The 17,735-nt window shown below is 36.6% G+C and overlaps 1 protein-coding gene across 1 annotated transcript in view; it reads left to right on the forward strand.

Moving 5' to 3' along the window:
- Atg7 (Autophagy-related 7) overlaps positions 1 to 17,735 on the forward strand; it is a 196,796-nt gene that overhangs the window by 45,272 nt on the left and 133,789 nt on the right. Inside the window, exons 6-7 of the mRNA XM_090381559.1 lie at positions 8,784 to 8,900; positions 12,992 to 13,132. Coding sequence (XP_090237685.1) covers positions 8,784 to 8,900; positions 12,992 to 13,132 — 258 coding nt within the window. The remainder of the gene's footprint in view (positions 1 to 8,783; positions 8,901 to 12,991; positions 13,133 to 17,735) is intronic.

Raw genomic sequence — 17,735 nt, forward strand, 5'->3', positions numbered from 1 at the left:
TTCGCTATAACGCTCTTCTTATATTAACAATGTCTGGATGTGGTACACAGGCTGGAAAGGTAAGAAAAACATTGAATTTGAAAATTGAATTAAACGTTTTGAAGAAAATCGATTCCGGTCAACGACAAGTTCTCGCTCTTATCTCACTATAACGCTATTTTACTAGCATACAGATTGAATTTTTGGCAAACCCTGCTTCAGTCCGATCCGTTTTTAAGGCCTTTTTTTTTTTGCAAAAGGAGAAAATTGCTATCGTGAAATTTACTGATTATTTTTATAATTTCTACTCTAGGTACAAAATTGAAACTTTCAATATGCTCTATTTACTTGGTGTGGATTTGATGTTATCACAAATTTTCAAGGGAGAAATTCTTTTTTAGTACACAAGCTGAAAAAATTCGTCATCCAGTGTCATACTGTTACGAAGTCTGCATTTCCTGTTCTGGCCTGTAATAGAAAGATATACCCTATTGAAAAATAGATTTACTCCCTACCTCTTCTTTTGTTTTACTGTGGGAACTATAACTTGCAAAAAGGTTATTTCACACAATCAACCCCATGAGTGCTAAATGCGGTGCTGTTTCTTGTATCCTCTTACCTTCTGAACTCTTCTGACTGTATGGTCATCCCAAAGTATAGAAAATTTGTTTGTTTTACTGTCCAAATGTACTCCATTCTGTCTTCTAAGCTGCATTGCCTTGAGATTATCTCCTTTGGGAATATTGGCAAATACATCTGTTAGAAGCAGTTTACGTTCTTTACATTCCCCCACCATAACGAATTACTTTCGGTAATATAAAGGGTAACTTCCCTGTTTGATTTTACTGTATGGGACTTCTCAGAATAAAACGCCTATTGTTACTGTCTTCACACCACTTGACATTGTTTCCAGATGGAATATTGACAAGTACTTTCCATCCATTTGAAGCAGAAAACATTCTCTATGACTCACACCGCAATTGATTACAGTACTTTTCGTGCAATAAAGGATTACAGTACAACCGTTTGATTTTACTGCAAGGTAAATTCAAACTTTTCAGATAAATAAAACCTTGTTGTCACTGTCTTCAGCTCACTTGTCAGAGTCATTCTAGTCATCATTCAGTACATACAGTGTTAGACATACGGACAGTTTACTGTACTTGAACATCGTATCACAATCAGTGCAATGCAGTTATTTTCAGAGAGTTTTGGCGGATAAGAATGAAAGAGCAATAATGTCTGAATGCAGTACAAAGACTAGAAAGGTAAGAAAAACATTGAGTTTTGAAAATTAAATTAAACGTTTTGAAGAGAATCGATTCTGGTCAGCGACATGTGGATGTGTGCAATAATTAAGGACTGGCTTGTTCAACTATAAGAACAATTATAAAAAATAAAGAATCAATTTTAGTAGCCAGAAAAACAACTGTTCCCCTACAGGCAACTAAATTGACTAGGGCTAGGCCGGCTATTATGATTTAAATGGAGAAACTTCTAAATAATTTTATTGAAGATAATATTCAACGTAGAATTCCGTTAAGTTCAATATTATTAAAGAAAAAGCGAAGAGCCTATATGAAGATGTGAAGAAAGCTCACCCCGAAAAAAATGTGGAACCATTTAACGCTGGTAAAGGCTGGTTTGATAGATTTAAAAAGCACTATAACCTACCCAACATAGCAATACAGGGAGAAGCCGCAAGTGCAGATCAAGGAGCTGAAACTTTCAAAAAACAACTTGTTAAAATTATTGAAGAGGGATGTTATACTGCTCAACAAGTTTTTAACATAGACGAAACAGGTCTTTTTTGGAAACGAATGCCTAAAGGAAGTTTTGTATTGGAAGAAGAAAAAAACATGCCAGGCTTCAAAGCAGTGAAGGATCAGTTTACTTTGTTGTTGGGTGGTAATGCTGCAGGGGATTTTAAATTAAAACTCCTTTTAGCTTGCCATTCGGAAAATCCAAGAGCTCTTAAAGGTTTAGCTAAAACCAACCTACTTGTAATCTGGAAGGCTAATAAAAAAGCTTAGGTAACCAGGCCGCTGAGTTCTCCTGTCCCGCAGTGGAAAGATATTGTGCAAAAATTAACCTTGATTACAAAGCAATTCTGATCATGGACAATGCGCCAGGACACCCAAGCAAAGAGAGTTTCACATAAAAGCTTTTTACGTGCCTCCAAACACTACATCGCTGATCTAGCCAATGGACCAAGGTGTAATTGCCACATTTAAAGCGTACTGCATAAGAAACACCTTTTCCCAATCTACTAAAGCCATCAACACTGAAAATGTACCAAGCCTAAAGGAGTTTTGGAAATCCTATAACATTAAAACCACCATCTACAACATTTCAAGTGACTGGGATGAAGTGACTCAGAAAACCATGAATGGAGTGTGGAGGAAAGTTTGGAATAATTGCATAAAGCATTCCCAGGAACCTGATGATTCCGGAGAAAATGTTAAAATGCAGATTGTTGAGCTAGGTAAAGAAGCAGGATTAGATGAAATTGACAATGATGACGTACAAGAGATGATCGACAACAACAGCCTCTCTAATGAAGAACTAATGGAAATGATAAAAGAATAAGAGCTTGCTTTGAGGGAGAAGATGATCAAGAATACTACAGATGAAGAACCGATGAAGTTGCTGACTGCAAAAGGACTTAGTGAAGCTTTTGAATACTTTGCAAAAACGTGTGATTTCCGGGAGAATGACCCTGACATGGAATGAAGTGCCAAGTTAATAAGAAATTTCAAGAAAGAAATGAATCCCTACATGATGTTGTACGAGAGGGAAAAAAAAGCCAAAGCACAACCCAAAATCAACACATTTTTCAGTCTGAAAACTCGAGAGCACAGGGCCATCAGATTAATAAATTCATTTAGTTAGTTAATTACCACATAATTATATACATATGTAATGTAGAATATTTTATATGTACAAAAATTTGAATATTAAATATTTTTAACTGACATTTGTGCGCATTTTCACTACCATTTATTATTGATTAGGAAATATTCTATGGAATAGACTGCAACTCACAAATACATATATTACCTTATGGGAATATGGCGCTTGCTTAGTGCTGATTCACTTAGCGCTCTGTTTTTCAGGAACGAATTATCAGCGTTAAACGGGGGTCACATGTACAGCAAAGCAAATTCCTCATAAAAACTGCATGACCAACTTAGAATCACTCAACAAAATAAGCACCAAACTTTGAATTAAAAATAAATTTCTTACATTATATGGAATATGAGGTTCAAAGGGCAGAAAAATAAATTCAATAACCAATATTTTGAATTATCCAAGCTCCACTGTAGGCAGAATTTGATGAATACTTTCTGGCATTGAGAAATTAATTTTTTATTTTATTATTTTTCCAGAATAAGTTTACTTCCATGCATCCTTTGGTCATTGTAATACTAATTCCAACACTAATGCTATTTTCCAATGATACAAAACTACTCAGATTTATCCCTGCTTCTGATGCCTGTTAGCTCTTAAAAAGTACCCTCAATACAATCAATAATTGGTGCACACAAAACCATTTATAACCCAGTATTTCTCAGTGTAGCATTGCTCTGCTAATTCCAGGTCTCACAAGGAGCTTGCCTTACTGATTTTGTGGTGATTGTGCAAATCATTACAATACTGTATCAGTTTCCTCATTTATGGATTTGTTAAGTGGAAATCTGACCAATTTGATTGGTTACTATGATGCAGTGACAAAGGAACTGGATGCAAAAAATAATTTTTATGTTTCCTGAAAGCCAAGTAGGCTTTCAGGAAAGCTTTTGATACTGTTTCACATAAAAGACTGCTGTACAGATTGGAGCAGTGTGGCATTAAGAGCAAGTAACTGTTATGGATATAAAGGGATGGTTCAGTGAGAGAAGACAGAGAGTGGTTATCAATGGACACTGCTCTTTGTGGACTAATGTCTTATTAGTAGAGTTCGATGCTGGGCCCATATTTGTTTTCTGTATTTATTAATGATATTGATGAAGGTATATTAGGCTAATGTCTAAGGTTGCAAATGACACAACGGTTGGGTGGTTTGACAGTAAAGAAGGTATGCTGCTGCAACAAGAACTATAAAATTTAGGCAGATGGGCTGAGAAATGGCAATTTAAGTTTAACATTGATAAATGCAAGCTACTGTATGGGTAGCAGTAATCCTAGAGTAATGTACCAACTGTGTAGTACCACACTCAAGGTAGTGGAAAATGAAAAAGACCTGGGGGCAATTGTGCAGTCAGATATGAAGTTCGCTGAGCAGTGCAAACAGGTTGCTTGAACAGTTCGAGGAGTTTTGTCAATGATATACAGATATTTTTCTTCCAGGGATCAGGAGATGATTATCCCATTGTATAAGGCAATGGTTTGGCCACATCTTGAGTACTGCATACACGTCTGGAGGCCTCATTTTAGGAAGGATGTAGAGCTACTGAAATAGGTACAGAGAAGGGCAGTGAAACTGGTGAGGGGAACAAAGGGGTGCTTTTGCCAAGAAAAGCTTTAGTTCTGCAAATTGCAGCAACTTCCATCTGCATTGATGGAAGTTGCTGATGGATGGCTTGAGCAAGCACAGTTCTGATGGAATTCTTTTTCTTGCTCAGACTATGCACATGAGGAGATATAAATTCAGATTGAGGATGGATGGTTGCAGAATGGATGTGCAGAAGTTTGCCTTCAGCAAAGAGTTCTTTACTTATGTAAACTCTAGAAGGAAGGGGATGAATCAGATTGGTCCACTTGATATCGATTGTTCAACTGTTGATGATCCTGCTCAGGTAGCTAACAAACTAAATGAATATTTTGCATTGACATTCACACGAGGAGTTATTCAGTGAGGGGAATGTCAGAGAAGTATTAAACTCTGGCAGTAAGCTAGATAATCTTGTAATAACTGAGAGTAAAGTGGAGGAGAAATTGTTGAAGATAAACACAAGAAAGGCACCTGGGGTGGATGGAATCTATCCTGTTATATTAATGGAGGCAGCAAAGGAAGTAAGCAAACCCTTAGCCATAATTATGAGAGCTTCCTTGGACTCAGGGGAGGTACCCATGGACTGGAGATGTGCAAATGTGACCCCAATTCACAAAGGAGGATCAAAGGCTGACACAAGTAATTATAGACCTGTGAGTTTAATTTCTGTTTCCGAAAAATTAATGGAGGCACTGGTTAAAGAAGCACCGCAGGATCACCTAGAGAAGACTTCAGTTATAGCTCGGACACAGCATGGTTTTGTTAAGGGGAAGTCTTGCCTGACCAATTTGATTGGATACTATGATGCAGTCACAAAAGAACTGGATGCAGGGAATAACTTTGATATTATATACTTGGATCTTAGAAAGGCTTTTGATACTGTTGCACATGGAAGACTGCTGCACAAATTGGAGCAGTGTGGCATTGGAGGCAAATTGCTGTTATGGATAAAGGGGTGGTTGAGGGGGAGAAGACAGAGAGTGGTAATCAATGGACACTGCTCATCGTGGACTAATGTTATTAGTGGAGTCCCTCAGGGTTCAGTATTGGGTCCATTATTGTTTTCTGTATTTATAAATGATATTGATGATGGTATATCAAGCTTAATGTCCAAGTTTGCAGATGATATGAAGGTTGGCAGGGTTGTCAAGGACACTACTGACACTATGCTGCTGCTGCAACAGGATCTGGAAAGGTTGAGCAGATGGGCTGAGAGGTGGCAAATGAAGTTTAACATTGACAAATGTAAAGTACTACATATGGGAAACAGCAACCCCAGAGCAACGTATCAACTCTGTGGTACTACACTGACAGTGGTAGAGAATGAAAGGGACCTGGGGGTGGTTGTGCAGGCAGATATGAAGTTCTCTGAGCAGTGCAGACGGGCTGCAAGAGTAGCTCATGGTGTATTGTCAATGATATATAGGAATTTTTCTAGCAGGGATAAGGTGGTGATTATTCCCTTATATATGGCAATGGTCAGGCCACACCTAGAGTACTGCATACAGGCCTGGAGGCCTCATTTCAAGAAGGATATAGAGCTGCTGGAACGAGTACAGAGAAAGGCAACAAGATTAGTGAATGGAATAAAGGGGTGCTCTTACGAAGAAAGGCTTAAGTTTTGCAAATTACGGTGTCTGAGGACTAGGCACCAGCAAGATGATCTGATAGAGGTGTATAAAGGCTTGAATGGTTTGAGCATGCTCAATGCTGATGGGATTCTTCCTCTAGCTCAGAATAATCACCTGAGAGGGCATAAATTCAAATTGAGGAAAGACAGATGTAGGATAGACGTGCGGAAATTTGCCTTTAGCCAGCGGGTGATTGGTTGGTTGGTGGAACAGACTTCCATCCCTTGTTGTGGAAGTTGATAGCCTTAATAAGTTTAAGGCTCAGCTGAACAGGTATTTCGAACGAACAGAGGGGTGAAGTGGAAGTGGTTATTTTTTATTTATTTATTTATTATTTTTTTTTTTTTTGGCTGATGCTGCATAAGCTTGCTTTCTTGCATCAAATGCCTCTACTAATGCTAATGCTAGACATATCAATATAGTTTGAGAGGATGGCAAATTCAAAATCCATCATGAATATATCTACGAAGGGAGATTAATGTGATGTCAATAAATAGTCAATGACAGCAGCACAGCGTAATTTATCAATATTGCTCGGCGGAGATATTTTACAATCTGGTTTTTGGTGCTAGGAGATAATGAGGGAGCACTGACTCAATGCCAAAGTTCATCAGCATGTTTCCATATTGTATGGGTGGTCTGCTGGAGCCATTCTATGAAGTGGAACTCCAGATAGCTGTGATCCTGAACACCTGTAGGATAGTAAGAGAGTTCCTTGACCAACAATAATCATAGTGACCAAGCAACCAATAACCCCATGCATTGGTACCAGTGCCTGTCACAGGGCAGGAAAAAATCCCATAAAAAAAAATAATAGTTTAATAATAAAAAAAAAAAAAAAAAACAGAATCTTATACCATTCACATTCTTAACAAAGTTATCATCCATTTTGCTTTAAACTTAGCTAGACTCACTGCCTCCATGTTGGAAGGCAACTTATTCCAACATTTCACTTTTAATCTCTCTCTCTCTCTCTCTCTCTCATCAACAAAACTGGCTGGCTTTTCTTGCTCTCAGCCTAACTTTTCTTCTAAACAGCTACTCACTGTCTGTACAAGCCTCAATTTTGTCCTAACACAGAATATTGTTCCTACATCTGAAGTGGGGTCCCCTCCAAAACCTCTCTCAAGCTTCTAGACTCCATTTAGAGGAGAGCAGTTAGATTAATTAATAATCCTTCACTTACAAAGTCTCCATCCTCTGTCTCATAGACATGCAGCAGAAAAACAGTGCCCATGGAAATATACAGAAAAGAAATGCAGCAGAAACTAAACTTCTGAATTTGTTTCAGTAATTCTCCCACTCTCCTCCAAACCATTTTGAACACATGATGCAAGTAGTCAACAACCATTCACTGTTCACCTTTATGAAGTCACAGAACTAACTTTTCCTCATTTATCCCTTCTGTTTTTTTGGAACAACCTTCACATGTATTTCCAGAAAACTGCAATCTGCAGAAATTCAAGTCTAATATCAGTATCTTCTGTCTTCTTGCCTTCAACCCATTCTCAGTATTACTACTATATATAGGTTCTAATACTTTTCATGCTTGTGGCTTTCATAGCAAAAAAAATTGCAGCCAACACATTTTCTTATCCCCAATAGGAATGCTGAGATAATGGATCCCATGAAGAAGGTTAGATGTTGAATGGTCAAAATTTCTTCAAGGCTATGTCAGTGGAATGTACTTGAACTCAACTGCATGTTCACTAATTTGAGAAGACATTATTCATATATTTCCTTACTTTAATGACATACTGAGTCATGAATTTATCCTTTTAACCAGACATCTAAATACTGAGATTAATTGGTTTAGCACAAACTAGTTTTCTACCATTTGCATGTAATTGTGTTGGTTTACAAAATCGATAAAATCGAGTTTGAAGAATTGACTGCTGTTCATGCTGTCCTTTATTGCATAAGAATGGCTGTATTTAATACTGCTGCAAAATATGGATTTTATTGTAATGAGGATCAATGACCAGGACCTGACCACCAGCACATAGCATATTCATCAAAACCGATGATTTCTGTATTTGGTATTACATCAAATAGCTACTAATATATAATGCCAGTGTATCTTAGTTACATAGTTTCCATCTCCAAACTAAATCAGTGTTGTTCTTGAGCTTGTGCATAGAACATGGTATCCCACATTCTTATAATTGTTTATGGGTTGATATGTTTGGCTAAAACAGAACTAACTCATACTGTTGTTGTTCTCTTGGTGATGATATGCTAGTTCTTTGTTTATCATTTATGACAATCTTGTCATAAATGGTTTCTTTTCCTAACTGAAAAGAATAATTCATCTTTAAAAATCTGCACAGCTGTACCATTTTGTTAATCCTACACAAATGCCATTGTTGAACTGATATTATGAGTTGCTCATGCACCTTTGATTGTGTTGCATTTTTTTTACTGGTATCACATTTTCAGTTAGTCTGAAATAAAATTTAAAAAAAATCACTTCAAATGATATTGGATTGCAGAAGGTAATTTAATGTAGAAACCAGAATCTGACAGATTTGAGCGATGCAGTGATGTGCTTCAAACCTGTCACAAAAATCCCTTAGTATTATACTGTGGTGACAACTTTGTAGACAGTCTATGCAAATTGGAAAGATTATTAACTTTTTTTCCCTTTTTTTTTTTTTTTTTTCATTCCATTCTTTTAGGATCTGAAAAAGTATAATTATTACTACTGGTTTGCATTTCCTGCTCTCTGCTTCCCAGAAACCAGCTACTTGGAAGAAAAACCAAAGCCTCTCAGTGATTACCTTAATGAAAATCAGGTATATCATCTCCATGTTTTCATAAAAATATATTATGTTAATGTATAATACTATGAGAATATCAAAAAAAAATTTACTTTGAATTGCTTATATTTATTGAATAACTTGCAGCATTGTTTCTGGTATTTGTTCATACAAAAGTATTTTGTAACCACAGCACATGTTTCTTCGGTAATACTCTTCACAATAGCAGTGATTTCAGCTTTCAGTTCTTATTCATTTCCTTTAGAAATTCCCATGAGAGACCAGATTTTTTACTGTATATTGCTCTCTTTCATGTTCTTGGGCAACACATCCTTTAGTATCAGGCTACAGTGTTGCCCAAGTAGCATTGTAGGCGCCTCCGTAGCCAGGTGGGAAGGAGCACCAGTGCGTAGCACAGGCTTCTTGATTAGACCAGGGTTTGAGCCCATCACCACCAAATACGGAGGATGTGGAAAGGTCAGGGAATGACCACCGCATATCCCAGAGCAATATGGCCTTAGTTGCTAATGCTCCTAAAAACAAAATAACAAACAAGTAGCATTGTTGTTGAGAAAGGAAGTAGATGCCCCCGAAAGCTACAATCATTGTTTTATCACTTTTAATTTTTGTATTTTATTGTATTTTAACATTTTCGTAATAAATTTTATTTTATTTTATAGTAAATCAGTTTTGTAAATATTATTTTACAGTATCCACTGTATCGCTTGGTACATTTTATTATATTTATATTTTATATTTTTACAGTATTAAACTATTTTAATTAAAATGGTTGGTGTATTTATTTAAATTTGTGATATCAAGGAACCTAATGCAAGAACTAACTATTAGTATGTTAGTTTTTGCATTAGATTCCTTGATCTGACCTCAGTCTGGGATCTGGACTTGCTATTGACTAGCAATACAAGGTTATCAGCATAGGCAACTGTGTTTACATCTCAAAAGTCCTTTTGGAACCAATCTTTCAAATACAAGCCCCCCTCATCCCTTTACTACCTCACACACAAGACTGCCAGCAGATGATTGTTTACTTCAGGAAACCTATTCCTGAAGTAACCCTTGACAACACTGAAAACTGCAGATGAACCTTTTGATAGAAGGAACATCCTCAACACACTGTTCCAGTTTATGGTATCAGAGCAGCAGCAAAATCCACAAAGATATCCAGCGTATAATTTCTTGCAAAATCCATAATGAAAACCAACATGACTGAAGAACATCTTCAATACCAGATGAAACTGGTACTGGTATCAGCATGACCATGCTTCATATCATACACAACATGGACCATGGATTTTTTTTATCACCCTTGTTTGTAGACAATTACATCGAATGGTGGACTAGCCAGCTCAGAGCTTGGACTTCAACCCCATTGAGCACCTGTGGGATGAATTGGAATGATGGATTATGCTGGAGTTGAAACAGCCTTCTTCCAAACTGTCTCTGACAGCTGCTTTGCAGAAAGAATGGGAGAGAATTTTAGCTAATACCTATCAGAAGCTTGCAGAAAGTATGGGTAGAAGGTTTTAGGCTGTTATACAATCCAGAGATGAATTGTATAACTACTATATATTATATTTGTGAATGTGATCATGCATCAAGAATCTGCAGAAAAAGGAACCATTAGGTGGCAGTGATCAGTATACTGATGTAGGATTTATTTAAAGATGTAACTACCATCAAGGGAAAGATTTTTGTTTTCATAAAGCTGACTACAGTGGTCTCAGACAGTTTTTAAATTTTATACAGTGTGACCAACTGATGATGTTACCGCCAGCAAATTCTAAATGGTAAGCACTCAAGCAATTAATCTTGGAAGCTATTAGGCTTTTCATACCAACTAAGAAATCAACTTTTCATGGATGTTAGATGAACTAATGAGACTCGTGGCAGAGAAGAAAAATGCATAGGATGCATATAAATTATCAGGTGACACAGAAGCCTACGGTAGATACAAGCTAGTCTGTAACCAAGTCACAAAGGAGGTTAGGCAAGCGAAGGCTGATTATGAGAAATCTCTAGAAAAGGATGCGAAGAAAAACAGCAAAGGCTTCTTTACTTATCTAAATTGTAGAAGGAAGGGGATGAATCAGATTGGTCCACTTCATATTGATGGTTCAACTGTTGATGATCATGCTCAGGTAGCTGACAAACTGAATGAGTATTTTGCATCTGCATCCATACATGAGGAATTCTGTAGGAAAGTGGAAGCCAGAAGCTTATCAAACTCTAACAGGAGCTAAGTGATTTTGTAATAACTGGGAGCAAAGTGAAAGAGACATTGTTGAAGTTAAACATAAGAAAGGCACCTGAGGTGGATGGGATCTATTCAATTATATTAAAGGGGACAGCAAAGGAAGTAAGCAAACCCTTAGCCATAATTAAGAGCATCCTTGGACTTATTGGAGGTCCACATGGATTGGAGATGTTCACAAATGTATCCGGAATTTGTAAAGGGAGATCAAAGGGTGACACAAGTAATTACTTACTTGTTAGTTTCATTTCTGTTCTGGGGGAAAATAATGGAGCCACTGGTTAAGGAAGCAGTGGAGGATCATCTAGACAAGACTACAGTTATAGTTCATACACAGCAAGGGTTTGTTAAGGGAAAATCTTGTCTGACTAATTTAATTGGATATTACAATGTGGTCACAAAGGAACTGGATGAAAAAAATAATTTTGTCATATACTTGAATTTCAGGAAAGCTTTTGATACTGTGGCACGTAAAAAACTGCTGTTCAAATTGGAGTAGTATGGCATTAAGGGCAAGTTGCTGCTATGGATAAAGAGATAGTTGGGTGGGAGAAAAGAGAGAATAGTAATCAATAGACACTGCTCTTCGTGGACTAATGTTATTAGTGAAATTCCCCAGGGTTCAGTGTTGTGCCCATTGTTGTTTTTTATATTCGACAGTAATGACAGTTCACTACTGCAACAGGATCTAGAAAATTGTGCAGATGGGCTGAGAAGTGGCATCAAATTAAGTTTGGCATTGACAAATGCAAAGTACTGCATATGGGTAGCAGCAACCCCAGAGTATGTGGTACTACACTCAGGGTAATGGAAAATAAAAAAGAAAATGAAAAATGGGGGTAATTGTACAGTGAGATATGAAGTTTTCTGATCAGTGCAGACAGGCTGTCAGAGCAGCTCGTGGGGTCTTGTCAATGATATGCTGGGATAAGGTGGTGATTATGTTCTTGTATATGGCAGTGGTCAGACCACACCTTGAGTACTGCATACAGGTTTGGAGGTTTTATTTTAGGAAGGATGTAGAGCTGCTGGAATAAGTACAGAGAAGGGCAATGAGATTGGTTAGGGGAACAAGGGGACACTCTCACCAAGAAAGTTCTGCAAATTGCAGTGTCTGGTGGCCAGGCACCTGCAAGGTGATCTGATTGAGGTGTATAAGGTTTAGAATGGTTTGAGCAAGCTCAATGCTGATAGGATTCTTCCTCTCGCTGAGATTGAGGTGAAATAAATTCAATTTGAGGAAAGACACTTGCAGAATGGATATGCTGTTAGGCAGCGAGTGGTTGATTGCTAGAACAAACCTCAACTTCGACATCTGTCATGGGAGTTTCAAGGAAAAACTGGACAAACTTTTGGAGTGAAATAGATAGTTAAAATTGGGAGGTTTTTTTTTTTTTTTTTTTTTTGGCTGATTTTTTTGGCTTGCTTTCTTGCAACATATGCTACTAATAATGCTAATAAAGTGGTTCACATATGATGGTATCTGTGATGGGATATTTGAATCCTTGAATGAGGAATGCACCTAATAAATTAGACACTTGGTGTGTATTAATTAATATTTTAATTGTATAAAATATAATATAATTGACTTATTAATAAAATTAGAACTCATCTTTTGCCGTCTGAAGCATTCCTATAATTTACATTATTTTGAATAATGTATCCTCTTTCAGCAGTACATCTTTTCATTAATCAAGATGTATACATCTTGATTAATGGAAAGATGTATACATCTTGATTAATGTCTTATGAAGAAGTACAATGTTATATTCTAGTGTTAGCAATTTAAGACCCTTGAATTGTTATTCATTTGTAAATTCAATATTAATTTATTCATTTTTAAATTATTATTTAGATTCTGCTTCTCCAAGAGAGCTATAAAAAATTAACAGATCCAAGCAGCAAAGCTTACTTTATCACCTATATATCTGAAAGTGGAAATGTGTCTGTTTTGCCACTCAAGGAATATAACACTATAAAGCAGAAACGAGGACAGGTGTGGCTGTTTTAATTACATTTTATATTTTACTTTAATGGTTACTGCTTCTTTTTATAATAAAAATAATTACGGGCAACTCCTGTTTAATGCTCCAGCATAATTCGTTCCCAAAAAACAGTGCTGAGTAAATTAGCACTAAGCGAGCACCGTATTCCCACAAGGTAACATATGTATTTGTGTTGCAGTCTATGCCATGGGATATTTCCTAGTCAATAATAAACGTAATGAAAAGATGCACAAATGTCAGTAAATATTTAATATACAAAAATTTGTACACATAAAATATTCTATATTATGTACGTTTATAATTATGTGGTAACTAACCACATTACGTATCAAAATTAAACTTAAAATGCAATTCTTATCTGCCATTATTAACTCTTCAAAAATGTAACTGCATTGCATTAATTATGATACAACGTTCAAGTAAACTGTCCGTTACGGACGATGTCTAACACTGTACTCAGTGATGACTAGACTTTGGATATTTGCATATAATGCAAATATAAGTAATACTGCATATTCCTTAACTTGATAATTTTTTCAAATATTGATTTTGGAACCATGTAACAAGTCACTGGACTGCAATTAAATTAGCGTGGGAGAAAATTTTACTGAGTGTGGGAAAATTTCTTAAGTCGGTGTGGGAAATGTTTTAATGTTGTTTTGATATTCATTCTCATGCAATCAACTGTATTAGATGAAACATTTTTGTTAAACATGCCAAAAATTCAATCTTAAAAGAATTCAATTCAAAAATTAAATCTGTACGCTGTTAAAAGTGTTATAGTGAGTTGTGATAGTATTATAGCGAGATATAAGAACGGTTATAGTGAACCATGTTATAATGAGCATCTACTGTATTCATTCAATTAATATTTTGATGATGAACTTTTGGACAATTTAAATTTTTCCAAAAAAACTTATCCCTTACTCTTATTTATTTTGTATTTATCTCTAAATAAATATATTTTCATATTATACTCAGAGGCCATTAAAATGGCCACCCAAATAATAATGTGTTCAGCTTCCTCATGCATTGATGTCTTGAACACTACCATAAAGCATTTGATGCTGCAAAATTGCAAAACACATCCAGAGATATAGTCTGGTAGATGACTTTCATCAACCGGTGAAATACCACCACTTTGCTTATTGGAGGCTTGAAGTGGTGAAACCCATGTTTAGTCTCTAGAGCAAAGTTTCCGGCATCCCCCCTCCCCCCATACTTCTCCTTCAACCTATGCACAGTACTAAGTACTATAGGTTTTGATACCTTTCGTGTTTGGGGTTTTCATTAAAAAAAAAGCATATTTTGTTCCACAGTTGCACCACATGATCAGTGGTGATCCACACATTCTGCCACATCTACACATCTGATCCAGTAGCATAGGGCATTGCCCTGTTCAAAAATGTCGTTTCTGTTTTAAAATCACATTAATAATTTAACTTTAAATTAAATTGACCTACAGCATTGCTTCGATAATTCACAACTTTCAGATATTATCCTGCTTATATCAAAATACATTGCAGGTGTCAGTGAACACAGAATCATCTTGGATGGGGGATAGGATTCAACTTGGACTTTGCTGCTACACTCCAACCAATATTTTGCATTTTGCTTTAGGAAATCGGTCTGCACTTCTTAGCTTTGCATTTCGGGATGCTTCCTCTGCTATTGGCCTATTGGTGTGCTCTAAATATTATACCATTCTCTTATCAGCCTAGATATGACTTTCTTTTTTGAGCACTCTCAATTTTCCAGTTCATGAATACTATCATGACAGTAGTTTTTTAACATCTCACTAGACATCTTGTTTCAGGGAGGAGGAGTGCTTACACTTCTGGTACCAATAATTTCTACTCTTTTAAACCATGCTACACACAACATAGTTATAGGAAAATGCTTGATACCATTAAGAGTTTACAAATACTGCACATATTAGCACGTAATGGATATAACCAGCAAGAGGGATGGTCATATATTAGTGCATTGAGTATGCAATGTGGTAAATATTTATATGAAGCATGAATAGAGAATCTCTTCCTATTACAAGGGATATTCCAAAATTAAGCATAAAAATGGTTAATTTAAAATGAATTTATTTTAAACCATAATTAACTTTAAAAGCATTAAATGTATTAATGCAGCTCCTGAAGACAAATCTTTGTTCACACAATGAGCTTGGAGGAAAGATTATAACAAGGACTCATATTCGGACTTAAGGCACAAAATGGCATCTATAAGTTTAGGAAATAGACTGTAATCTCAAGGACTTGTATCAGGACCTATAAAGTATCATATGGCATCAATTGGGTAGATTGCAGAGGGAGGGTAAATACATTAGAATTATGGAATACCTTTAAAGCAATAAGAACAGAAGGCCATGAACACATATATACCATTAAGAAAATTAAGCACAAGCAGGATGCCAAGATGGATGAATACAGAGCTGTCCAGTGTAATAGAGCAGAAAAAGGTAGCATGAGAACATTACAGCATGATAAAAAGTATACTGAAGCCTAAACAGCTGTAAGTTAATCCAAAATAGTACCACAGATAAGAAGGCTAGGGAGGCCAAGGCTGCATATGAGAAAGCACTGGCTAAGAGAGCAAAGAATGGGAACAAGGAGTTTTCCATGTATGTGAATATAAAGAAGAAGAAAATAAATCAAGATCAGACCCTCGTGTACTGTGTATAGAAAAGTCTTAGATAACCCAGGTGATGTTGCTGATGAATTGAATAGGTAACCAGTCTGTGCTCCAAAAGAACCTTCATGCTGAGGAGAGGCTATGCGAATTAAGCTGAGACATGAAATTAGTATTTTCGAAATTACAGATGACTGTTTATTAGAAAAACTTTTGAGTCTAAAGGCAAGTAAGGCTCCTGGAGTTGATGACATATACGCAGTAATTTTGAGTGAGGTAGACAGAGTGTAGTGAGCCATTGAGGTTAATTATGAGGGCATCATTGGGCTTGGGAATGATTCCTTTGGATTGGAGAAGTGCCAACATATCACCAGTGCAATTCTCAGAGTGAAGACGGTAACTACACACTTGTTAGTCGGCACCTCCGTAGCCAGGTGGGAAGGAGCAGTAGTGCGTATCACATGCTTCTTGATTAGACCGGGGTTCAAGCCTGTCACCACCAAATACGGAAGATGTGGAAAGGTCAGGGAATGACCACTGCATATCCCGGAGCAATATGGCCTTAGTTGCTAATGCTTCTAAAAAAAAAAACCAAAACAAAAAAAAACAACTTGTTAATCTAACTTAAGTGGTAGGGAAAATTGGGGGCATTGATTAAGAATGCAATCCAAGAACATTTAGATGGAAATGGCATTCTAAAGGACACACAAAATGGTTTTCTTAAGGGAAAATCATGTTTAACTAACCTGGTAAGCTATTTTAACACAGTTATTCATAAACTGGATATAGGAACAATTTTGAGATAGTTTATTTAGATTTTAGCAAGACATTGACTCAGTCCCTCGTGAGAGGTTACTGTATAAGCTGGAACATGTTGGGATTATATATCATTGACAAAACCCCATGACCTGCCCTGGCAGGTCATGGGGTTTTGTCAATGTTATATAGGAATTTTGCTAGCAGGGAAAAGGAGGTGATTGTCCCTCTGTATAAGGCAATGGTCGGGCCATGCCTTGAGTACTGCGTTCAGGTCTGGAGGCCTCATTTTAGGAAGGATGTATATTTGCTTGAGTGTGTACAGAGAAGGGAAACAAGATTGGTGAGGGAAATGAAGGGATCCTCTTACCAAGAGAGGTTTAAGTTCTGCAAATTGCAGTGGCTGGAGACTAGGCACCTGCGCGGTGATCTCATTAAGGTGTATAAGGCCTTGAACGGGTTTAGCACGCTGAATTCTGATGGGATCCTTCCACTTGTTCATTTTACGAACCTAAGGGGGCATAAATTCAAATTAAGAAAAGACAGATGTAGAATAGATGTATGGAAATTTGCCTTTAGCCAGCAGGTGGTTAATTGCTGGAACAAACTTCCATCTGATGTTGTGGAAGTTGATAGGTTAAATAAATTTAAGGAGGAACTGGACAGGCATTTGGAGGGAATGGTGTGTTTTTTTTTTTTTTTGGCTGATGCTGCATAAGCTCATACACTTGCTTTCTTGCATCACATTCCACTACTACTATTACTGGAAAGATTTTAAGATTAATGGATCTTCTTCAGATGTATAACGTTTGAAGTGGAAACATCCAAAGATCATTTCTTGAACCACTATTGTTTCTATCTTCATAAATGACTTCAGCCAATGGATAGAGGATGTGATTTCAAAATTTACAGATGATATAAAAATTGGGAGAGTGATTATTGATCAGTGCAAGGCAGTATTCGTACAGAATAATTGAACAGGTTTTTCAGGAATGGTCAGAAAAATGGTAATATTTAAATGATCCAAAAGGAATAGCTATCCCAAAATACCTTATACACTTGGTGGGGTTGAATTAAAAACAGTGGAGAAGAAATGATCTGGGAGTTACAATATGTGGAGATGTGATGTTCTCTGAGCAGTGGAAATGCTACCCCAGGATGTCATGTCATGTCAATGATTTATCGAACATTATG

Source organism: Mastigoproctus giganteus, chromosome 9 (genome assembly GCF_048544385.1).
Source record: "Mastigoproctus giganteus isolate SK-2022 chromosome 9, ASM4854438v1, whole genome shotgun sequence".
NCBI lineage: Eukaryota > Metazoa > Arthropoda > Arachnida > Uropygi > Thelyphonidae > Mastigoproctus > Mastigoproctus giganteus.